The 25,978-nt window shown below is 40.2% G+C and overlaps 1 protein-coding gene across 1 annotated transcript; it reads right to left on the bottom strand.

The window, feature by feature from the left end:
• Nucleotides 1-8,771: 8,771 nt before the first annotated feature.
• On the bottom strand, nucleotides 8,772-22,910 carry LOC139324655 (vomeronasal type-2 receptor 116-like). The gene is made up of 5 exons (XM_070954388.1): nucleotides 22,875-22,910; nucleotides 14,450-15,301; nucleotides 11,359-11,586; nucleotides 9,766-9,892; nucleotides 8,772-9,670 (listed from the first exon to the last, which is right to left on the bottom strand). The coding sequence occupies exons 1-5, from the start codon at nucleotides 22,908-22,910 to the stop codon at nucleotides 8,772-8,774; spliced, it is 2,142 nt and encodes a 713-aa protein (XP_070810489.1).
• Between the last annotated feature and the right edge of the window lie 3,068 nt (nucleotides 22,911-25,978).

Raw genomic sequence — 25,978 nt, 5'->3', positions numbered from 1 at the left:
AATAGATGGTACCAGTGGATAAACCAGAGGAGGGGGGAATGGTTAAAGATGAAATTTAAAAGAAATCAACATAATTAAAAACAGCACTGTCAGATGGATAGAAAAGGAAATAAGTCACTGTGCGTATGTATATATGTATATATAATAATAGAAAGTAGTCAATAGATGAAGTTGAGTACTGTATATGTACTGTATATGTAATTTTGTCTTTGATTAAGAGAAACTTGTATGTTTTTCTTATATTTGTTTTAAATGTTTTTTAAGAACAAATAAAGTTTGTTTTAAAATTAAAAAAAAAAAAAGAATGGTCTGCTTTGTCACTGCGTTATTTTATTTCCCAGCTGAGCTTCATTATTTCTGGACTGTCAGACTCTCCGTAGCTTGCCAACTTCTTATCAGTAAGCTACGTGTTTCCGTATCCACCCACATTCCTTCACTTGCTCTCTCACACACTTTTTCCTTTGTTCTTTTTCCAGAAAGGTCCGGCTGAGAGATAGCCGGCCCGAATTACTTTCAAAAATGTAGCAATTACTTTTCTTAGTTAGTGAGGTGTTTTATTTTCTTTATAACAAATAAATGAGTTTTATTAGAAACTTTTCCTCACGTTTCTTTTCAGAATATTGCAACTTAGAATAAGCCACGATCCATCTCCTCTAAACCAGGGTAATTAGTCCCAGAGCCAAACATGGGATTAATAAATGCCCTGACATGCTTCATACCATGGCAACTGCAATCTTTCAGTACAACACATTTAGTGCAGTGGTGGGTTGCCCCCCCCCCAGGGTTCGGACCGGTTCTATAGAACCGGTAGTAAAATCAGAGAGAGGCTCCGTTCACTGACCCGGACGTCATCAAAAGTGATCTGCACATGTGCGTGCGGGCACGATGCAAACCGGTAGTAAAGGTAAGTAGAACCCACCCCTAATTTAGTGGAATGTGTTTTAGTAGCATCTTTTCACTGTTCAGCTAAGATCCTGGATATTGCAAAGCATGTCACTAGTTCATATACACCTCTACAGGAACTGGAGTTATTTTTAAGACAAAAATTAACTTGAAATTACAAGCATTATTTCTGAAAACATGAGAAAGGTCAAACCTCAGTTTCAAACCTCAGCTTTTAAGAATGGCTTACATCAGGAGGGAATTGCAGAATTTTGCAGGAATATATATATATATATATATATATATATATATATATATATATATATATATATATATATATATATATATATATATATATAAAATTCTGTGCTATAATTGCAGAAATATTGAATGAAAAAAATTATCATGGGAAATAGATCCCATCCCTCAAATCTTAGCAGTAGTTACATTGTCATAAATTAAGTCATTCATATCTCTATGGTTATAAGTAATTACATGTGATTTATTATAAACTTTTTTCATGGGGAAACGGAAGCTAAATATAACTTCACATTAAATAAACAGCAGTGTCCAATATCTAAGAGGCTGTCATGAAGAAGAGGAGGTCAACCTATTCTCCGAAGCGCTTGAAGCCAGAACAAGAAGCAATGGATCAAGGAGAGAACCAACTTAGAACTAAGGAGAAATTTCCTGACAGTGAGAACGATTAATCAGTGGAATGACTTACCTCCAGAAATTGTGGGTGCTTCAACCTTGGAGGTTTTTAAGAAGAGATTGGAAAACATTTGTCTGAAATGGTATAGGTTCTACTGCTTGAAGACCTCCAATATCTTTGTTTTGTTATCCTATCCTATCCTATCCTATCCTATCCTATCCTATCCTATCCTATCCTATCCTATCCTATCCTATCCTATCCTATCCTATCCTATCCTATTAAGATGTTTCTTTCTGGAGCTTTTGTCATTACAATACATTGAAAATAGTTCAAGCCTCCATCTCTAGTTCAAGCATCATATAATTTAACAGTAAGATCCAGAACTTGACAATGAATGGATGAGGTACTTACATAAGTCCATCCTGAAGTGCCCGAGAAGGATGTTGACTGAAATCAATGGGAGTAGAAAATGTAAACAACGCAGAAATGATGCCAGCGATGTTGATGTCTCCGAGCTGGTGATATGTGTGACGAATCGGAAGAGGCTCCCTATGGCCACATTGACGGCTAGGATTCTTGCACACTATTTGAGGCATTACTATTAACAGCAACTCCATGAAAACGAACATCTTCCATGAGTGTCTTCTTTCTGTGCACAGATGCCTCTGTTTGCCAGAAGATCTTTGAAGTAGATCAGACCGACCTGTCATCTGGAGATGTTTTTCAGACACAAATAGCAAGTGCAACGTACTATCAATTCAATTCACAGAGCTCTGGGGCTCCCAGCCATAGAATGGAGTATTTTTGGGAGAATAAATAGCATTCTTCAGAGTCAGTTTCTCCTTTTTCCATGGGATTCCCGTAGGATCTGGAGGAGAGAAACTGGCTAATTTCTTAATGATAGTGAGACAGTCACGTATGTGAACATCTTCAAAGCAGGTGAAGGTCTCCTGAGGCAGGAAGGCAGGAGTCAGAAGACAAAAATAAAATCATTATATCCCTAAAGTAAGATACAAATATAGGCATTATTATCTAGGTATATTCTATTCTATTCTATTCTATTCTATTCTATTCTATTCTATTCTATTCTATTCTATTCTATTCTATTCTATTCTATTCTATTCTATTCTATTCTATTCCATTCCATTCCATTCCATTCCATTCCATTCCATTCCATTCCACTCCACTCCACTCCACTCTATTCCATCCAGTTGTGAAATCTGAACCAGTTTACTACCAGTTCGCTGGCCGCACATGTGCAGTGCGTGCAAAATGCGAGGTGTGCGGACGCATGAGCAGTGTGAACCAAAAGGAGGCTTGGAAACATAAGTAGAACAGCGTGCGGGCGGGGGGGGGGGGGTGATCAGCTGTGGTGCGTGATCATCCGAGCCTTTTTTCTACCTTTTAAATGTATTTTTTTACTACCGGCTTGGGCGAATAGGTTATAAAAAAGATGCTTTAAAAAAGTAAAAAAAAAGGCTCTGATGATCGTGTGGCACAGCTGTGATCGTCCGAGCCTTTTTAAAAACTTCTTTAAAGCATTTTTCTACAACCTATTCACCTGAGTCGGTAGTAAAAAATGCTTTTAAAAGGTAAAAAAAAAAAAAAAAAGGCTCAGACGATCACAGCTGTGGCGCGTGATCGTCAGAGCCTTTTATTTACCGAACCGGTAGCATTTCACCCCTGATTCTACCCCACCCTATCCTACCTTAACCTACTCTACTCTACCCTACTCTACAATTCTCTAGCCTGGAGTGTCTAGTCTAGTCTAGTCTAGTCTAGTCTAGTCTAGTCTAGTCTAGTCTAGTCTAGTCTAGTCTAGTCTAGTCTAGTCTAGTCTCAATTCAATTCAATTGAAACCTTTATTGTCAGAGTACAACATGTGTACAATGAGATTGGCTGAGCCTCCCTTTGTGCACCTCTCCAACACAATACAACCCATAGTGAAAGACAGAAAATCCCTAGCCCAGTGAATCCTGCTAAACAAACACCCAGTCCTATTGCGCCATGTGAATTTACTGCACATCATGCCCCATCAGCCCCATAAGTCAGTCATACTGTATTGTTGTAGGGTTATTTTTCATTCAGGAGTCTGACAGCCAACAGATAAAAACTGCTCTTCAGCCTGTCTGTGCAGCTGCTTAGGCTTCTATATCTCTGTTGTGGCCCGTCAGCAGCCAATGCAGATTGTAGCTGATTCCGACAACGAGGAGGCTGGTGTTGTGCTGCGCCAGCAGCCTGTGCAGCTGGCGCTCGAGTCAGACAGTGAGGAGGCTGGAGAAGATGTGGTGCCAGAGGCGGGGATTCAGCCAGGGCCTTCAGAACCTCTAGAAGCTCCTTTAAGTGAAGAGGACGAAGAGGAGGAGCCTCTTCTCAATGCATGGGCACGCAGAGCTGCCAAAAGGCAGGAGTGGCTCCTCAGGAGGAGGTCTCCTTGAGAGTAAGCTTGGGGCTAATTGGCCACTCCCTTAGCTTATTTAAGGAGGAATGCTGCTTGTAGCAAGCTGTAGGGAACAACTTCAGTTCACTCTCCTTCGCGTTTGGATTCTCTGCAAAATTGCTTCTGGGCTTTCTGCCAACTCTAGCAAGACTGTGATTACCTTATCTTAGAATTTTGGTAAGCTATTAAGACAGTTTATTAACAGCCTTTGGTTGATAAAGACTAAGTTATTTGAGTAAAATAAGCTTTGAATAGAGTTTGTGTGTGCTGCGTTCTTTGGGGTCCGTAGCTGGGGCAGAACAATCTCCTTCCCGATGGTAAGAGAACAAAGAAGTGCTGACCAGGAAGTGAGTCATCTCTGAGGATTTTCCTCTCTTCTAAGGCAGCGAGCCCTAGCAATGTCATCTAGTGGTGTCAGGGGACAGCCCATGATGTTTTGTGCTGTGCTCACCACCTGCTTTAGTGTCTTTCTATCGATGGCTGTCAAACCAGCATACCACACCGTAATGCAATGAGTGAGGACGCTTTCTATTGTGGACCGGTACAAGGAGGACATCAGTTGTTGTTCCACTTTGTTTTTTTGCAAGACCCTGAGGAAGTGTTGGGCCTTTCTGGCCACCTGGGTTGTGTTGATTTTCCAGGTGAGATCTTCACTGAGATAGACTCCCAGGAATTTAAAGGAGGAAACTCTCTCCATACAGCCCCCTTCGATGTAAAGTGGGGCAGGTTCAGAGGTGGTATTCAGCTGGTTTGGACCGGTTCACCTGAACCGGTAGCGGAAATTGTGGGTGGCTCTGCCCACCCGCCCCAACTCTATGCCATCCTATTTAGGTACGTTTTTGAAGCTGGGAGCATGCACAGAAGATGTGCATGCCAGCAAAGCACATGCACAGAAGGCCTGGCACATGCGTGAACACAAAGCATGCACTCACATTTGTGAACCGGTAGGGAAAGTAAGTGAATACCACCACTGGGCAGGTTCCTCTCTTTTCTTCTGGAAGTCTAACACCATCCCCTTCCTAATTTAATCTTCCCTTCTACTAGACTATGGTACACCACTCCCCCTCTCCATTGCTTTGCTTTGCATTGCATTATGTTCTGTTCCATTCTGTTCCATTATGCACAAAAATGGAAGCATGCCCTTATTCCCACAATTGATGAATGGCTGCAAACCTTAATGGAGTTGGCAGAGATGGCTAAATTGATTGCTTTTATTAATGAAAAAAATATATACTTTTGTTTCTACTTGGAAACCACTTCTGGACTTTGTGCTTGAGATAGAAAAAAAATGAAACTTTGATTTGTGGTGTTACCAATTAGATAGGTTTATTGTTATAGAACTGGCTAGTTTATACTATTATGTAAAAGTAAAAAGTTGATGATTGATGCTATTATTTTACTGTAGAAAAACAGTTGGAAGTCAATGCCTTTTCTTTCTTTTTCCCTTTCCCCTACACTTTTCCCTTCCCTTCCCTTCTCCCTCCCCTATTTTTGTATATTTTCTTTTGCAATTTTGTATTTTATATTATAAATTAATTTTTAAAAAAGGGTGGGGGGAGTCTACAATGGTTTCTTGGTTATCTACAAATAATTATCTCTGATTTGGTCAGGATTAAATACCCTCTTTTGGTTCTTAATAGTGAAATCTTTTCTTAGGTTTTTAATTGGAAACTTTTCCAACAATTGCATCTCATTTCCAAAGTTCATAAGTCTCTTTGTAAATTCTCTCTGCCGTATCCAGTGTTGAAAAATTAGCCTTCAAAACACAGCATTCATCTTGTCAAGAAAATCCAGTCTATCCTTCAGCTATACCCATGGTGGCAAACCTGTGGCATGCGTGCCAAAAATGGCATGCAGAGCCCAGTTTGTGGGCATGTGAGCCGTCGCCCCAGCTCAGCTCCATCACGCAAATCCCACTGGCCAGCTGATTTTTGGGTCTCTAGTGCGCATGTGTAGGGGGCAGGGAACATGTGGGAGTCACGTGCGCATGCATGCGGGGTGGTGGGTGGGTTGCACACATGCATGGGGGGGAGCATGGGGGATACGGCGCACCTCCCATGGCCCATTGTTGGTCCCAAAAGGCTGCAGGGAGTCCTGCTAGGCCGAAAATGAGGTGCAGGGTTGGTGCGGTGCTCCCCGTGACCCGTTTTTGGTTCCAGGAAGCTGCAGGGAGGCCTGCTAGGCCCAAAATGGGATTCAGGGAGCAGTGGAGAAATCTAAAATTTGTTACTACCAATCTGTGGGCGTGGCTTGGTGGCGGGGTAATGTGACTGGGTGGGAGTGGCCAATTTTTTCTTTTTTACTTTTAAAACCACTTTTTCTACAACCTCTTCGGCAATCCAGTCCGAACCGGGAGTATTTCACCTCTGGCAGGGAGGTTGTGCATGCATGCGTGGGGGTGGGGGCGGGGTTCACACAGGCAGCCCAGGGGGACAGACGGAGCATGGGGGGATCGCAATGCATGCATGGGGGGCATAGTGTGGGGGGAGCATCATGCATGCATTGCATTATGGGTGCTGGCAAGTGCATGTATGCTGTTGCGTGCACAAGCACTTTCGGCACACGGAGACAAAAAGGTTAGCCGTCACTGATCTATACCATTATCTCAGAATTTCTTGTATTCCTATTCCTTTCAATCATTTCTGGCAGATCTATAACTTTCAAACCAAATAATTTTTCATGGATGAAGGCAAATATATGTGTCCCAGGATAATGTTGCAGCATCCAATCTGGATCGGGCACCAGGGTTAGAGGCTTCCAAGCTTTTGGACATGTGCTGAAATCTATCCTCAGGGAATTTCTCTCTACCAAAATGTGTGCTTTGGGCTATTTTATGCACCAATTGGAAGGCACCACAAAAATATGACATATTTAAAATGGCTGTGGAGTTTCCGAAAGATGCCCTAATTAATTCATGAGCCATAAGCCAAACTTCAAAAGAAATACAGTCATTTATTAGGAGCACCATTTCGGCAATATTCGGATGCAGTTAGAACTAATCCCACATAGATTTACGTTCCCCTATGACCCTGTCTCTCCCCTCCTCCCTGGCCATGTCATAAATCACATTCTCCAATTAACCACTTTGGTTGGCTGTGAAATCCAACACCCTTCCGCTGATTGCGGAAAGAAAGCATGTATGGAATGTGGCTTCAGTTAGGGAAATCAATCAGCTCTATCAGTTCTCCCTCCCTCCTGCTTATGGCAACTTGAAAGCTTTGCAAGTTGACAATGGTTTTGTGACTACTCTACAATCTATACACCTTTCAAGGCATGCATATTTTTGACATGAACATCCAGAGGATGGGTACAGACATATCAGGGACGTGATGCATGCATGCATTCTGTGCATGCATGTATTCCACACAGGCAAGATTGTGACAGGCATGTTCAGGACATGTTTGGATTTGTCCTAGGTTAGGAAAAGAACTAAGATATATCACATTAATGAAAGTGATTGCAATATAATAATTAAGCCCTGTCATTGTCTGTTATGTCAGACATCCAATTGTATTAAAATTAGTATTTTCATTAGTTGAAACCATCAGTAAAATCTATGATATTTCTTCTTTTAGATAGGAATTTTCCTGCGCATTACTGGAATATCAAATATTCTTAAGGCACGCATCGTAAAAATACCACATCCTTGTTTAATGCGCTGCCAACAAGAAGAAGACCAACTGGGTGGAGTTTATGAAACAGATATTATTAAAAACCATTCAAAACTAACTGGTTAGACCTGAAGAAGCTGATGATATCTTATCCCATGGTGTTGGATAATCTCACCCAGTGCAACATCATTCTTAGTTTTCCTCCAGTGGCACTCTACCAACTTTTGGCCCTTTTCAGCACCTTCACCTTCACTCCTCACATCAGAAAGATGCACCCAGGCATGATCCTGTCCAGGGCCTTGCCTGCTTTCTTATTCCATTTGGGACAAACACCTCCACAGGACATTGTCCATTTGTGAAAAAAATCTCCACAGAGCTATATAGCAGAATCTCTAGGATATCTTCAAGCTCCTTCTGGAACCCAACTGAGTGGTCAAGGATGAACTATTCAAACAGGTGAGCATTGAAAAATCTCAGAGCCACCAGGGCATTGTCTGGCCATGACAGGGATAATGACAGATTCCCCCACCAGATCATATTACTATTGGTTTGAAAAAAGATAATAATATCTGGAGTATGACCATTATCCCAAATCGAGCGTTGGATGATCTGGGGTACACCCATGGTCATCTCATTGGGGTGAGATAGTTTCTCAGATCACCTAGTTGCAATAGCTCTGCAAATTCCAGGCAGATCTTTTGAATTTAGCTCATTTTTCATAGGTAACCCCTACACATGAGGTACAGTAGAAAACTGCGAGTGTTTGCTAACTTCAGAAACAATTCATAAGCCCTAAATTTTAAAATAAAAAGTGCATTTATATTTAACTCCAGATGATCAGTCAAGACAAATTCACAATCCATATTTAATCCATATATTTAGTCAGAGCTGTCCATCATACATGAACTATGTCCATACATCAATTTGTACTATCATTTGTTTACTCGTATGCTTTTATGGTCCCCATTTATAATTGCCTTCCAGAAAGGAAAAAAGTTCTGATTTTTTTTGTTAAAAAAAATGTTAAATCTATGTTAAATCTATGTTAAATCTCAGACACAGGGCAATATAAAAGGCCAATCTTCTATATTGCACATTGTTCTCTGGCTTAAAGGTGCCAGTGGGGAAGATCTCCCATATCTATATCTAAAGGCTATCAGGCAAATGGAAATATTAAAAAAACTTAAAACTTTCTCTTCATGAGCTGATGTTTGTCGTTCAATTCAGGTCTCATCACAATAATAAAACACTTGGGAAGGAAGATGCACATCAATAATCCAGCACTGGAGGAGATCATGGAGAAGATCTCCACAGCCAATGTATATTTTCCCCTTGTGCTTAGATAGGTTGGGATAAAGCACAGCCAAACACTGCAGAAGACCAACATGCTGAAGGTGATGAATTTGGCTTCGTTGAAACTGTCAGGTAACTTCCTAGCTAGGAAAGCAGCAGAGAAGCTAACCAGAGCAAGAAAACCCATGAAGCCCAAAACACAGTAGAACATGACCGAGTCTTCATTGCACTCCAGGATGAGTTCTTCAGATATTGAGTGAGCATCAAAATCTGGGTACGGTGGAGATGTTATCAGCCACACAGCACAAACACACATTTGAACAAGGGAGCAGGCTAGAAGAATGAAACTGACCATTCTTCCCCCCACCCATTTCCTCAATCTGGAACCAGGTTTGGTGGCCATGAATGCGAGAACCACCACAAAGGTTTTGGCCAAGACACAAGAAACCGCCACAGAAAAGATGAGGCCAAAAGCTGGTTGTCGAAAGAGACACACCATCGTATTGGGTCTCCCAAGAAATAGAAAGACACAAAGGAAAGAGAGAAGGAGGGAACCTAGGAGAAGGTAAGTGAGATTCCGGTTATTGGCTTTGACGATGGGAGTGTCTTTGTGTTTCATGAAGATTGTGATGACCAAAGTTGTCATTAAGGAAAAGCAAAGAGAAAGAACAGTCAGACTGATCCCCAAGGGTTCTTCATAGGACAAAAAAGTGATCCGCTTTGGAATGCACATATTTTTCTCAGGATTTGGATATTGATCTTCTGGACATGGAAAGCAGTCATCCACATCTGGAAAAGAACACATTGATTAGAATTGATACAGTGGATTATAGACATTGTTGTACCGTCATGTCTTAATCACATTTTAGTTGGAAATTTCCTACCCTTCGTTTTTGATATTTTCCCCTCTGGACACAGATGGCAAGCATAGCAGCAAAACGACTTCCCTTCTATCTTTTCCTTGCTGTATCCTGTCTCACAAGGATCATTACAGAGAGATAGAGGCAATGCCTATCAGTGAATGAAGAAGATTATTTTAAGATGGAGAGGAAAAAGAAAGTGCTTGGAGAGATATTGTTACTGTGGAATCAACTGCATAAAATGGATTGATAAGGAGAAGTAATGTGATTACATCGATTTGAGATCTAATTCGTCTGAAATAATAATTCATTAAATATCTTCAATTATTGGTATAGATGGCTTTCTACATCCATCAACATCAGATTCCAAAGATAATTTTTGTGCTGGTTAAAGGTGTTTTTTCTCAATTTCTTAATTTTTCAATCACCAGACTGATGAAATTTAGTACACTGGATTGTAGCTCTTACTTTAAAATCATGCATTGTTAACAAAGGCCAAAGTAATGAGTACAATATTCTATGTCAGGGTGTCAAACTCAATTTCATTGTGCGCCGCATCAGGGTTGTGTTTACTTTGGGGAGGGGGGCAGGGACCATGGCCAGGTGAGCATGGCCAGGGTGGGCATGGCCAGATCAATATCACTTGTGTCTGGGGCACCTGTGGGCCCCCCCAGACTCCATATTTGGCTGAGATTGCTGTTGTGGCCCGCCAGCTACCAGTGGAGATGATGGAAAATGGACTATAGGGAGGTTGGGAAGGAACTTGGGCCAGTCCTGGATGCTCTGCATCAGAAGCAGAGAGAGCCAAGGCCATCTGACATGGCCCAGCTGCCTTCAGAGTCAGAGATAAGTGGTGAAGAAGAACAGCTGGTGCCTATTCCAGATGCACGTATGCGCAGAGCTGTCAGGAGAGGAGAATGACTGAGGAACAGGGGCCGACTTGGGGAAAAAGGCACACGTGGATGCTGAATAGCCTCTCCCTGGCCGCGGAATAAATAGAATCAAAAGGGGAGTGGTGGTTGCAGGAGACAACGGTTCGTATTTCGTTTGGAAGATTTGCTTATCGTGGTTCGTGCCTGAGAGACGCTACTTACCAGGAATTAATTTACACTTTGCGACTGGAAGCTCTCGGCCTGGCAATTATCCAAGGATTGATAAAGTCTGTTATTGCAATTAACCTTTGGAAGGATTATTGCCTGGACTTTTTTGTGTGTGAATGCCATGAATTCACAGTAATTAAATAAAGACGTTTTTATCGGGACAAGGAATCTGGTTTTTGGTTCTGCTAAGGCTGGGTTAGAACAATGGCCTCCTACAGAGCTCTGCCAATGAAAACGGACGCAACCCCCATGAGCTCCGTATTTGCTGGCAGAGGCGGGCAGCCCCGCGGGCCAGATCTAAACATTCTGCAGGCCAGATCCCTCCAGCAGGCTTGAGTTTGACACTCCTGTTCTATGCCAACTATTAAAAAAGTAAACATTCTTATAGATATTTTTTCCCTTCTCTAGAACATTGGTATTTAGTTAGTTTACAGAAGGTGCTCTAAGACTTTCATCAATAAAGATATTTTTATGCTACATCAATGAAGGCAGACCAGTCTACATTCAGACAGCTAACCTGATTAAAGCCTACTGGCCACGTGATGGAATCTACAGAAATATTGAAGAACTTGTCCTCTGGAGCTGTGGGATCTATCATCCCAACTTTGATCCTAACAAAGGACTGGTTTGGGAATGTGACCCAGTTGATAATATCATATCCACCGATGAATTCTCCCTTTTCATCAAAGGAGACCTTCTCACCAACACTGTTGTTGAATCTGGCACTTCTCAGAAAAGAATGAAGCTGAAAAACAGGGACAGCCAAAGAGGGACAAAGAGAGAGAAAAGGACAGAGAAGAGAGAAAAAGTTCATATATTCAAAATGTAGATACGGATGTTTAAATAAAGAAAATATAAAAACTTTTATTTTAGCTGTAGGCCAGGATCAAACAAATAACATAACAATAATTCCAACATGGAGGTAAAATATCAGATTACTGAAATAAAATTTACATAGAATTGTAAATTCTACAGCAAAACGTTTTAACATTAAACTTTGTAGTTTAATTGCTAACCTTTTCATCAGGTTCGCCTGATCTGCCAGTTGCGTCCCTTTCTGGATCGGGACTCCTTACGCATGGTCACTCATGCCCTCGTCACCTCCCACCTGGACTATTGTAATGCTCTCTACATGGGGCTCCCCTTGAGAAGCACCCGGAGGCTCCAACTGGCGCAGAGTGCAGCCGCGCGGGTGGTAATGGGAGCGACATGGCGTTCCCATGTAACACCCCTCCTGCACAAGCTGCACTGGCTCCCGGTGGTCTTCCGGGTGTGCTTCAAGGTTTTGGTCACCACCTTTAAACGCTCCATGACTTAGGACCTGGGTACTTGCGGGACCGCCTACTACCACCAATAGCCTCCCACCAGCCGGTATGCTCCCATAGAGAGGGGCTCCTCCAGGTGCCGTCGGCCAAACAATGTCGACCAGCAGCCCCCAGGGGGAGAGCCTTCTCTGTGGGGGCACCTACTGTCTGGAACGAGCTCCCCCCGGAGATACGGAGGATCCCGGATCTGCGCACCTTCCGCCGCACTCTTAAGACCTTTTTATTCCACCAGGCGGGCCTGGCCTAACTTTCTCCCTCTTTTTAAATGATTTTTAATATTTTTTAATATTTTTAATATTCAAAGTTTAATTTGTTTTAAATTGATTGGGATTTTTTAATCTGTCTGGGCCAAACTATTTAATTCGATTTTATTTCTGCTTTTTAAATTTTGTATGTATGTATTTTATTGTTGGCTGTTCACCGCCCTGAGTCCTTCGGGAGTAGGGCGGCATATAAATCAAATAAAAGTAAAGTAAAAAGTAAAGTAAAGATGACTTCTGATAAATATATGTGAAATAATAAGACGTATATAAGGCTAAAAAACTTCTGGAGGCTATTCGTTCCATTGATTAATTGTTCTAATTGTTAGGAAATTTCTCCTTAGTTCTAGATTGATGGAAGCTGGAAGGAAGATGTAAGTTGTGATCACATGAGATCCTTGCTTAAAAAACTGTGCAGTCCTCAATTAACAGTGGGTCTGATCCTTCGCTGTTTCCAGGGTGGCCCCACGGACAAGATCTAAGCACCCTGATCTGGCCCACAGGCCTTGAGTTTTATATGATGTAGAGTGAGTAGAACATATCTTCCATTAACTTGCAGATTAAATTTATGGCAGATTGATCGAACGTAGTAAGGAGTTCGATTCCCAGGATGAAGGGAAAGCATTTCAGAGAAGTAAAAGGCAATTCATTTGAGAGAAAGAAGATGAAGGTAACCCCCTCCCTTATAGTTCACACGGTGTATAGTAGAGACATATAGTAGAATGCTCAGTCCTGCAAGATTTTGCCTACAAGGGCGAAACAATAAAGAAATCCACTTGGAAGAATCATCATGTGTTACCAAGAGGTTTTTGTACTTGGGAGGCAGTCAATGTCATGGACAGAAACACAGTCTAAGTATTTCAAATGGTTAATTCAATGCGACTTTTAGAACTAAGGTCAATCCCCACAAAGAATATGGTGGACAGATCTTGAAACGACAGATATGATGTGATCAAACAAACAAAAAAATGGAGCATGATTCATATTTTAATACAGAAAATTTTGAAAATGTAGATAAAGATAAAACCAGAACTTTCTCTTTTGGGTCTAATGGAAAAAGGCCTGGGGAAAAAAAATTGGAACTTTGTTACTATATATCTCAACAGCAGCAAGACTATTTTATGTGCAAAAATGGACACTTCGATTCCTCCCTATGGACAAATGGTTGCAGAAGTTGATGGAGTTGGCTGAAATGGCAAAATTGACTATCTTGATTAAAGAAAAGAATATAAGCAGGGGAGGGCTGCTGGGGGTTCGCAGGGGTTCAGGAAAACCTCGAGCTAAGATTCTGTGCAGTTCGGAGAACCCCCAAATCCCATTCCTGGCTGGCCCCACCCCATCCTGCCCCTCCCAGGAGTCCCCACGTGGCCCATTTTGGATGCAGGTAAGTGCAGGGTGTGCACCTTTGGGGAGGGCAAAAAACAGGCCTACCGGAAGTTCAGGAAGGCCGGAAACGGGCCTGTTTCCTGTTTCCGGCCTCCAGAGGGCCCTCGGAGCCTGGGGAGGCCATTTTTGTCCTCTCAGAGGCTCGAGGAAAGCCTCCAGAGCCTGGGGAGGGGAAAAGCACCCTCCCAGCCATGGTGCAGGAGGTCAACTAGGCCACGCCCACCCAGCAACCAGGCAGAGAACCCCTTGCTAAAAATTTTTTGAAGCCCACCCTTGAATATAATTACTTTTGTTTCCAGATGGAGGCATTTTCTGAGCTTTGTGCTTGAAGTGGGAAAGAATGAAACTTTGATTTCAGATTTTACCGATGAGACTGATAGATTTTTATAGAAATGGCTTGTTCATTTTATTATGAGAAAACAAATAAGTTGTGATTTGATGTTAATGCCTTATTTTACTGCAACAGAGAGAGTCAGAATTCAATGCGTCTTTTTTCTTTTTTTCTTATCCTTCCACACTTCTCTTCCCCCTCTCCCTCTCCACCGTTTTCCTATTTACTTTTGTATTTTATATCTTATTTTATCTTATAACTCAATAAAAATATTAAACTGAAATTACAGATAGGGTAGTTTCTTACCTGCCACCACATCTGATTGTGAAACTGTTTCCTTCCTTCTTTCACTATTGTTCTGTGTCTAGACTTGGATAAATACAAAGATTGCAAAGCGTGTGCCACAGCATAGACTGCATTGTAAATATTGTAACTCTGACCACTGATGCGTGTTTCAAACACAGATGCAGGAAGAGTCTCAAGCTTCTCCTGTCCCGTACAAGTTACCTCAGATGTCTCCATTCTTGAGTTTGAGAAGAAACAGTCAAAGGCTTGTTCCCAGAAATCTTTCCGAAAATGATCGTGACGGTCATTGTTTGGACTTAGATTGTGAAGAAATTCCTGGAAATCTTGGACCTCTTTTGTGTGAACTGCAAAGGATAAAGCCCCATGTAGGAAACGGATGTCCCAAGATTTATGAATGGAAAGTGAGGTGAAGTCCGTCTGAGCATTTATAAGCCAGATCTTTTGCTTCTTTGGTATGTCCTCCACTTCTGAAAACCGGAGGAAACTTCTCAGAATTGATATGGTCTGAATTTTACCGTATACGATTATCACATTGGCCCTGCTCTTCATGAGAACATGATATATCTGTAGTCCTTCATCCATGGCATCAGTAAAATCACTGTAAAAATCTATGTTTGGTAACTCTGCTATGAACTCAGTGCAGATGCCATACTTGGAAAAAGTAGGGACGACCTCCTGGACAAATTTCTCTGCTTTCTCATCCTTCACTACAAGAATCCCAACCCAGATCCATCTTAAGTACTTCAATAGGTGCATGAGGCCCTTATGTTCGTGGGATTCATCTGGAAACATTTGCTGGAAGAAAACTGCTTGAGTCTCTTTCTCCATGGCTGGAGCAGAACCATAGGTCAACTAAAGGAAGACAAACAGATGGAAAGGTCTAAGTGAACCTCTGAAAATGTGTATATTCATTTGAGTCTCTTGGTGGCCTTTTGTTTATATACTGAAACATTATGCAACTAGTTGGATTTATTTAGGAAAATCAACCAAGATGTCATTTTTAAGATATTAAGAAATGCCGTTTTCTGGAAATAGTCTCATTGTGAATTTTTCAAATTTGAATTTCATTTCTGTGTGTGGAATTGGGGAAATAAGACCTTGGAGTTCTTCTAGTCCAACCTCCTGCTCAATCAGGAAACCCTATACCATTTCAGACAAATGGTTGTTTAATTTCTTCTTAAAAACCTCCAATATCCGAGCATCCACAACCTCCAGAGGCAAGCTGTTCCACTGATTAATTATTCTGTCAGCAAATTTCTCTTTAGTTCTAGTTGGTTTTCTCTTTGATTAGTTTCCACCCATTGTTCCTTGTCTGGCCTTTGGGTGCTTTGGAAAAATAGATTGTCCCCCTTTCAGATTCCTACATATTATTTTTTGTTCTATAAGATTAAGTATAAGATTAAGCTTGGTGGCTGTTATCTGCAGATACAATCAAGGTACGAGAAAGATGTAAAAACATGGGGTCTAAATAAAAAACCAACAACAGTTGAGAAGATCTTAATGGGGACAGATATATATATACCTATACCTATACTATACCTATACCTATACCTATACCTATACCTATACCTATACCTATACCTATACCTATACCTATACCTATACCTACACACACACACACACACACACACACACACACACACACACACACATATATATATATATATATATATATATATATATATATATATATATATATATATATATATATGTGTGTAGGTCTTTGGTTATTCGGGTTTTCTCCCGCGTAAAATTGGAGGTGTCTTGGCAACGTTTTGATGAAGTCTCATTCGTCATCTTCAGGCTGGTGTTTTCGGCTTCATGCTTCTAGGAGCAATGTGTGTGATCGCAGCTGTTTCTTCCTTTTAACTGCCAGTGGGGGTGTGAACTGATTCTGTGGGAGCTTGGCTGTGTTCTGATTAGGTGAAGGTGTGTTCTGATTGGTTGGGGGTTTGGCTGTGCTCTGATTGGATGGGGGGTTGGCTGTGCTCTGATTGGATGGGTGTGTGTTCTGTTTAGGTGGGGGCTTGGTTGTGCTCAGGTTAGTCTGAGTAGCAGGGGGATTTGAGCTGGTGAGCTGTGTTGCTGTTGTTTGGCTTCGTGTTCGTGGCCGTGCCACCTCTTCATGGTGGGTGTCAGTCTGCTTCATGTATGGATTGGAGGGGTTTAAAGTGGCTAATGATGCAGCTGTGGTCTGGCTTCTGGTCCGTGGTCGTGCCTCATCATCAGTGTGGGTTTGAGTCTGCTTTCTGCGTGGATGTGTGGTAGTTACATCCTGCGTGGCTCTCGTGAGTGTGAGTCTGGTGTCATTCTTTGTGTTAGGGACTCGTTTGTCAATAAGGGCGGGTTTCCAAATGGCTGGTAGGCGGGAGGTATCATCTCGTTTATTCATGCTGTGTGGACGTTTTTCTATCTCAATGGCTTCTCTGATTATTCTGTTGTTAAAGTGTTCAGTTTTGGCAATAGTTCTGGTCTTTTTAAAGTCAATATCATGTCCTGTGGCTTTGAGGTGTTGGACCAGGGAAGAAGTTGGTTCCTCTTTTCTGACTGAGTTCTTGTGTTCTTCAATGCGTGCACTTATTCTTCTGTTGGTTTGTCCGATGTATGTGGTGGGGCAGGCGGTGCATGGGATTTCATATACTCCTTGATTTTCTAACTGCCTGCCCCACCACATACATCGGACAAACCAACAGAAGAATAAGTAAATTTATCTAAATTTATCGGCGTGGTTTGGAATAGGTATAATAATTTGGGCAGGATGTTCATCTTTATTCAGGCTATCCAGCCTAGAAGTGATAATTGTAAGTCCCCCATCTTTCTAAATCTTGTTTGATTTTCCTAATCAATGGTATATAATTATCCTCTTTCAAGGCTGAACATCTTGATGTTATCCATATTCCTAAGTATTTGATTTTTTTGACAATTTGTAAGTCCATTATCTTCTCTACTTCTTCCTTTTGTCTCTCTGTCAAATTCTTTACCAACATCTTTGTTTTTTCTTTGTTCAATTTAAATCCAGACATCTCCCCATACCTGCCTAATTCATCCAGAATTTTTTTGCCAGATTCCAATGGCTCTTCCACAATCAACACTATGTCATTGGCAAATGCCTGCATCTTATATTCCTCATTCCTAATCTTCAGCCCTTTTATTTCGTTGTTTTTTCTAATCCTACTTAATAATACTTCTAAGGCCATAATAAATAATAATAGTGATAGGAGGCATCCTTGTCTTACCCCCTTCCTTATTTGGAATGGTTTAGTCATGTCTCCATTTAATATTATATTTTCCCTTTGTTTATTATAGATTGTCTTTATCATTTTTTCAAAATTCACTCCAAATTTCTTTATTTTAATTTGTTCAATCATAAAATCCCAATTTAAATTATCGAACGCTTTTTGGGCATCTAAAAAGACTAGGGCCATTTGCTTTCCAGGATGGGCCTCGTAGTATTCTAAAATGCCAATAATTATTCTTAAATTGTTTCTTATTTGTCTGCCGGGGAGGAAGCCATTCTGATCCATGTGTATTAGGGCACTTAATATTGTTTTCAATCTTTCCGCCACTATACTCATAAATATTTTATAATCTGAATTTAAAAGTGAGATTGGCCTACAATTTTTTATTTGTTTTGGGTCGGTGCCTTCTATTGGTAGTAATGTGAGGTACACTTCCCTCCACAAATCAGGTATTTTGGCATCCAATAGGGCTTCATTATAAATCTCCAATAATTTTGGTAGTAATATATCTTCCAATTTTTTGTATAATTCTCCTGGGAGACCATCTAGACCTGGTGATTTGTTGTTTTTTAATCTAGAAGTTGTCCTCTTTAATTCTTCCATCGTAACCTTTCTATTTAACATTTCCCTTTCCTCTTCTCCTATCAATACAAGTTCATCTTCTGAGAGGTAGTGGGCTATACTTTCTTTAGAAACTTCTTCCTCTTTATAGAGTTCCATGTAGTATTCATGAGCAATTTTGAGCTTGGCTTCTTCTTTGTTTTGCAGCTCTCCCTTCTTATCTTCCAATTGGTGGATACTCTGTCTCTCGTTTTCTTTCTTTAATTTATACGACAGTCATCTGCCTGGTTTGTTGGCATCTTCAAAGTAGTATTGCTTTGATTGTTTAATTTTGTAAGCCAATTCATCCTGTTCTAATATGTTCAATTTATGTCTTAACATTATCCAATTCTCTTTCGTCACTTTGTCTCCCGGATTTTGCTGCATCTCCTTTTCCACTTTCCCCAGTTCTTCCTGGAGGGCATCTTGCGCCTTCCGGGTTTTTTTTGTTCTTATATGCATTATATGATATCGTTATCCCTCTTAAATATGCCTTCATTATGTCCCATACATTAACTCGGGATGTTTCTTGATTATCATTTTCTTTGAAGAATAGTTTTAATTCTCCCCTAATTTTATCTATGAAATCTTTATCTCTCAGGAGTTGTGTATTTAATCTCCATCTCCTCCTTTTTTTTCTCTGTGAGGCCCTCCATCTGATTTCTAGTGGGTTATGGTCAGCCCATATATTAGTTGTGATTTCTGCAGTCTCGATTTCTAATCTCAATTGTTTGGTGACCCACATCATGTTTATTCTAGACCAGGATATTTGCGGATTCAAATAAAAAGTAAATTGTCTCTCATTTGGGTGTAGGGCCTGCCAAATATCTATTAAGTTCATTTTCTCCACTAAGTCAAAAAACGGTTTGGGTAGGGCATCTCTTTTTTTATTTTTCCCTTTGCCACTCCTGTAGTCTTTGTCATGGTCTACAATCCCATTAAAATCACCCACAATACAGATTTTGCTATGTTCCATTTTACTTATTTGTTCATGAAGTTTTTTATAATAATTTCCCTGATTTTTATTTGGGGCATATATAGCTACCAATAATATTGATAAATTGCCTCTTTTTATCTCAATCATTAACGTCCTCCCTTTTGAATCACCATATTTTTTTTTTGCAATTATCCCTCCCTTAACATATATTACTACCCCCCTCTTTTTTTCCCCGCTAGTGAAGTGAAGGCCTTCCCTAATTTTTTGTATTCTAAATATCTTTCATCCTGTTTACGTATGTGGACTTCTTGAAGGCATATAATATCGGCATTTTGTTTGACTAGTTTTGTAAATATTTGTTTTCTTTTTCTACTCTCATTCAATCTGTTAACATTAATTGATGTTAATTTCCAATCTTCCATATATTATTCTCCTGGGTGACTTTAGTATTTATTTGCTCATGTAACTCTTTGGGTTCTTGGTTTCTTTTCTTTTGTGTCTTTGCTTTCTTTTTCTTCTAATTCTTTCTTTTCCAGAGATCCTTCCTGGGGTTCCCATTGGGAATGTATTTCCTCTTCTTGAGCTACTGCTTCGGTATCTTCTTTACTACTCTGCTCTTCCTCCTTCCCCACTAGCTGATCGAGGAAGTCTTGCGCAGTTACTAAGCTGTCAATCTTGATTTTCTTCCCTAGCCATGTAATTATCATACCTTCCAGCAGAATCCATCTAAATAGAATATTTCTCTTGGTCAATTGCATGGCTAGAAATCAATAATCCCTTCTTAGTTCCCTAACCCTTCTGGGAACTTGTTTCAGCATTGTTACTTCCTTCCCCTTATATATCATTGGTTCCTCCCTTGTAACATTATACAGTATATCTCTGACTTTCTTCCTAGCAAACCTGATGTGGACTTCCCTTGGAAGCTTGTTCCTTCTAGTGTAATTGGTCTGTACTCTGTAGACTTCATCCAGCTCCCTTATTATTTGCTGCTTATCTTGTTGCAGAGCTTTCGCTATCATCTCTGCCATCACTTACCCCAGATCTTCCTCTTTGTCTTCCACTATATTTTGAAAGCGCAAGTAAAAGGCCGCCCGATCCATCTCTAATTGGATGATTGAGTCCTCTAATTCTCTATTTTGCACCACCAACTTCTGGTCCACTGATTTGAGCTTTTTCTCATTCTGTTCCACCCTTGTTTCATTATCGTGGATCGATTCTTGTATCTCATTCATTTTGCAATCTCGAGCTTGTATATCTGTCTTCAACTCAGCATGATTATTGGACATTTTTTCTTGCATTTTCATCATTGTTTCTTGGATTAATGTCAGGGTGGATTGCATAGTTTGCATTGTCGGAATAACCAAGGATTTTTCTGCTTTAGATAATCCTTCCGTCAATTTTTGGGTTGCAGGAGAAGTCATAGTGATTGTAGGATTAGAGGTTGTCTTCTTTCCTGTTTTCAGCACTGTTGAAGCAAGACTTGTCATATATTTCAGGATTTTTTTTTGGTCTCTCACTATCCTGTCAATGTTCCTCCAAATTAACATCCACTGGTATCCCCTGATCTACTTGCCTCCTTTGGCTATCTTTATTGCACTTTTTAATATCGTCTTAGGCAGTCTAAATATCAGTCAGTAATAAATTAATCAATTTGCTTATAGTCATAAGTATATCTCAATATGGTATAAGTAAATATATATATAAATATAGTTTAGTTATAAGTATAGTTAATCAATATATCTAGTTAATTTAATTCATTAAAATATACAATTGATCTTAGTTTGCTACTATCTAATTTCTAATTGGTTAACAATCAACTACTAACTTATATCACAAATATATTTCTACTTATTTACTGAATAATAATTACATATTAATTAGATATTAAATATTACTCTGTCAACCATAAAGGGGGAAAGAGAAAAGAGAAAAAAAAAAAAGGGGGGGGTAGAAGTCACCAAGGAATATCAAACTAGAAATAAAATGTTTTGCCTTTAAAGGCTAAATCCAACGTTCTTTTACTGTGTTTTGTTAGTGAAAGTCCCTGTTGTTTAAACTTCCAAAGTCCTCTCAGCCTCAATCTTCTTCTCCACTCTAAATAGTCAATTTCTCAGCTTTATCACAGTTAGTTAGAAATCCACATAAGACATTTTTTTCCAGGTATATTTCTCAGATCTCAGTTCTTTTAGCTCTTTGATCCATTTATCTCCCTTCTGTTTCTTTCTCCGTCAGTTCCTTGCAATGACCGCACTTCCTGCTTCTTTCCTCTTCAATCCTTAAGTCTCTTCTTGACAGCAACGTTGCTTTTTTTTTTCCCCCTTCCCACTTTATTGCTGCTTACAGTGTCCCGCCGGTCTTTCTCTTTGCACTGTAACACCTATAAAGCGCTCTTCTTATTCTCTCGTGCCGACCTGTCAGTTCTCCACTTTTTCAATCTGTCTCCTCCCTTCCAATCGCTGCTCTGTTTCTTTCAGTGAGTTCTTTCGTCTGACACGGCCGACCTTGTTCTCTTCCAGATCTGAGTCACTACAATCTCTACGGTAGTCGGGGCTGTTATAAATCCCTCGTCTCACACTGTCTTCTCTGATCTTCTTCTTTGCTTCCCGTCTCTTTGCTGGTTTATCGTGGCCTCAGGTCCACCATTGAATGACAGACGCACCTGTGTTAGGATCAACAGAGGCTTGTTTCCATACATTGCTTCTTGTCCTGCCTTCAAGTGCTTTGGAGAATAGAATGACCCCATCTTCTTTGCGGCAGCCTCTTAATATTGGAACACTGCTATCATGTCACCCTTCATCATTCTTTTCATTAAACTAGATGTATCCAATTGCTTTTCATATGTCCACTCCCCTAATCATCTTTGTTGCTCTTCTCTGCTCTCTTTTTGGAGTCTCAACATCTTTTTTTATATTGTGGCAACTAATGTTTAGCCATGTCAAATATCTCCACCGTTTATTCAGAGTTATGATTACTCATGCTGCTATCATAATCCTATCAAAAAGAGGGCTGTGGAAATATCTACAGATCCCTCACATCCTGGACATAAACTGTTTCAACTCCTACCCTCAAAACGACGCTATAGAGCACTGCACACCAGAACAACTAGACACAAGGACAGTTTTTTCCCAAATGCCATCACTCTGCTAAACAAATAATTCCCTCAATACTGTCAAACTATTTACTAAGTCTGCACTACTATTAATCTTCTTATCGTTCCCACCACCCATCTCCTCCCACTTATGGCTGTATGACTGTAATTTTGTTGCTTGTATCCTTACGATTTATATTGATATTGTTTCCTAATTGCTTATTTGTACCCTATGACTATCATTAAGTGTTGTACCTTATGATTCTTGAAAAACGTATCTTTTCTTTTATGTATACTGAGAGCGTATGCACCAAGACAAATTCCTAGTGTGTCCAATCACACTTGGCCAATAAAGAATTCTATTCTATTCTATTCTGTTCTGTTCTGTTCTGTTCTGTTCTGTTCTGTTCTGTTCTTTTCTATTCTATTCTATTCTATTCTATTAAAAATAATATCAAGGAATCTGAAAATTGATTCTTTTTTTTAGAGAACAAAGCATGTAGACTTCAGTGGAAGTATTGCAAAATAATAATATATATATATATATTTAGCACCTCTTACCTGAGGAACTTTGTAGATGCACAGTATAGCTGCCATGTGAAGAGAGATATCAGGTCCCCCAATCACTGCAGCCAAAGGTTTTGGGACTCCACACTTGTAGTTAGGGATAAATTTTCCATGAGTGAAAGGCAGCACCATCGAAGCAAAGTAAGTCCAGCTTGGACTGAAATGGCTGTTAAAAATGTGGAAGCCCAGCGTGATATTGGGAAGGATCTGACGATGTTCATTGATCTCTTTTAGAGAAAACGCTAAGGCCAGGACATGCTGGTAATTCTGAAAAAATACTCTGTAAAGAGTAAAAAAACCAACAACATTAAGAACAGTTTGCTTCATATCATGGCACTTGCAATCTTTCTGTACAACATGTTTAATGGAATGTGTTTTAGCAATGCACTTAAACTTATATACCACTTCACAGTTCTTTCCAGCCCTGTCTAAGTGGTTGACAGAGTCAGCCTCTTGCCCCCAACAATCTGGATCCTCATTTTACCCACCTCGGAAGGATGGAAGGTTGAGTCAACCTTGAGCCTGGTGAGAGTCGATCTGTCAAACTGCTGGCAGCCAATGATCAGCAGAAGTAGCCTGCAGTACTGCCCTCTAACCACGGCGCTACCATGGCTCTTAAGTGTCATATTTTCACTATTCAGCTAAGATCTTGGATAATGCAAAGCATATCATTAATTCATATATACCCCTGCAGGAACTGGAGTTATTTTTGAGCCAAAAATTGGAAGCATTATTTCTGAAAACACAAGTTTCAAACCTTAGCTTTTAAGAATGGCTTATATCAGGAGGAAATTACTGAATTTCAGTACCAGAAATATCGAATGAAAATAGTTATCATGGAAAATATATCCTACTCCCCAGATCTTAGCAGTAGTTACAGCTTCATAAATTAAGCCACTCATATCTCTACAGTTATAAGTATATAGATGTGATTTATTATAAATGTTTTTCAACTTAATGGGGAAACGGAAGCTAAATTTAACTTCACATTAAATAAACAGCAGTGTCCAATATCTAAGAGGCTGTCACGAAGAAGAGGGGGTCAACCTATTCTCCAAAGCACCTGAAGCCAGAACAAGAAGCAATGGATCAAGGAGAGAACTAAGGAGAAATTTCCTGACAGTGAGAACAATTAATCAGTGGAATGACTTACCTCCAGAAATTGTGGGTGCTCCAACCTTGGAGGTTTTTAAGAAGAGATTGGACAACATTTGTCTGAAATGGTATAGGTTCTACTGCTTGAAGACCTCCAATAACTTTGTTATCCTATCCTATCCTATCCTATCCTATCCTATCCTATCCTATCCTATCCTATCCTATCCTATCCTATCCTATCCTATCCTATCCTATTAAAATGTTTCTTTCTGGAGCTTTTGTCATTACAATACATTGAAAATAGTTCAAGCCTCCATCTCTAGTTCAAGCATCATATAATTTAACAGTAAGATCCAGAACTTGACAATGAATGGATGAGGTAATTACATAAGTCCATCCTGAAGTGCCCGAGAAGGATGTTGACTGAAATCAATGGGAGTAGAAAATGTAAACAACACAGAAATGATGCCAGCAATGTTGATGTCTCCGAGCTGGTGATATGTGTGATGAATCGGAAGAGGCTCCCTATGGCCACATTGACGGCTAGGATTCTTGCACACTATTTGAAGCATTACTATTAACAGCAACTCCAAGAAAACTAACATCTTCCATGAGTTTCTTCTTTCTGTGTACAGCTGCCTCTGTCTGCCAGAAGATCTTTGAAGTAGATCAGACCAACCTGTCATCTGGAGATATTTTTCAGACACAAATAGCAAGTGCAACGTACTATCAAATCAATTCACAGAGCTCTAAGGCACCAAGCCATGGGATGGGATGGAATATCATGGGGATGATAAATAGCATCCTTCAGAATCTGTCCCTCCTTTTTCCATGGATCCCATAGGATCTGGGGGAGAGAAACTGGCTAATTGCATAATGATAGTGAGACAGTCACCTATGTGAACAGGTGAGTGCCTCCTGGGGCAGGAAGGCATGAGCCACAAGACAAAAATAACATCTTTATATCCATAAATGAAAATACAAATGTAACTTTAGGCATTGATATAGTTACATTCTATTCTATTCTATTCTATTCTATTCTATTCTATTCTATTCTATTCTATTCTATTCTATTCTATTCTATTCTATTCTATTCTATTCTATTCTATCCCATCCCATCCCATCCCATCCCATCCCATCCCATCCCATCCCATCCCATCCCATCCCATCCCATCCCATCCCATCCCATCCCATCCCATCCCAATCTTCTGTTCTGCTCTGCTCTGCTCTGCTCTGCTCTGCTCTGCTCTGCTCCACTCCTCTCCACTCCACTCCCATTCTCTAGTCTAGTCTAGTCTAGTCCAGTTTAGTCAAGTCTAGTCTAGTCTAGTCTACAGTGTAGTCTAGTTAATCACTGTATTATTTTACATTACTGCACTGCACTGCACTCCCATCCCCTTTCCAATTCTGTTACACATGGAAAATACCTAACTATATGTACATACTTAAAGCCATGTAAAGGTTAATCATTAATACATCAATTGTCCCTCCCACTAACTCCTCCTTACCTTTGACTCCTCCTACTGTGTATATATACTGATGTCCTGGACTGCTTGCTTGCCTTGCCTGATGTTCTCCTGTAATAGAAACAAAGAAATAAATACTGTTTATATTCTCATGACTTGCATCCTGATTATTGGGCCTCTATGAAAGAAAAATAGCAACAAGTTTGGTAGCAGAGGATGGTTTAAAGGCCCAACCAATCCAAAAATGCAAGAAACTCCAAAGCTGGATGAAGGTAAAAGAAGACCTATTACCAGATCACTCAAAAAAAGAATGGCAGCTCAACTAACTCCTACAGAAACCACACTGAAAGAAAAGAGAGAGAAAGAAGAGAAACTTTCCAATAATGAGATACTGCCAGATGTCAAAGAACAACAAACCAAAAATGAAGATACCCCATCAGTCATCAAAAAAGAGGATGACATGAAAAAACTGATAGAAGAAATCCCGAACAATCCAAATTTGTTAGCGAAACTCCGCAATCTCATAGAAAATCACAG

The sequence above is a fragment of the Pituophis catenifer genome, unplaced genomic scaffold (assembly GCF_029215685.1).
Source record: "Pituophis catenifer annectens isolate HBS135680 unplaced genomic scaffold, rPitCat1.0.hap2 SCAF_15, whole genome shotgun sequence".
Lineage (NCBI taxonomy): Eukaryota > Metazoa > Chordata > Lepidosauria > Squamata > Colubridae > Pituophis > Pituophis catenifer.
This window is presented reverse-complemented; position numbering and strand designations above follow the sequence as displayed.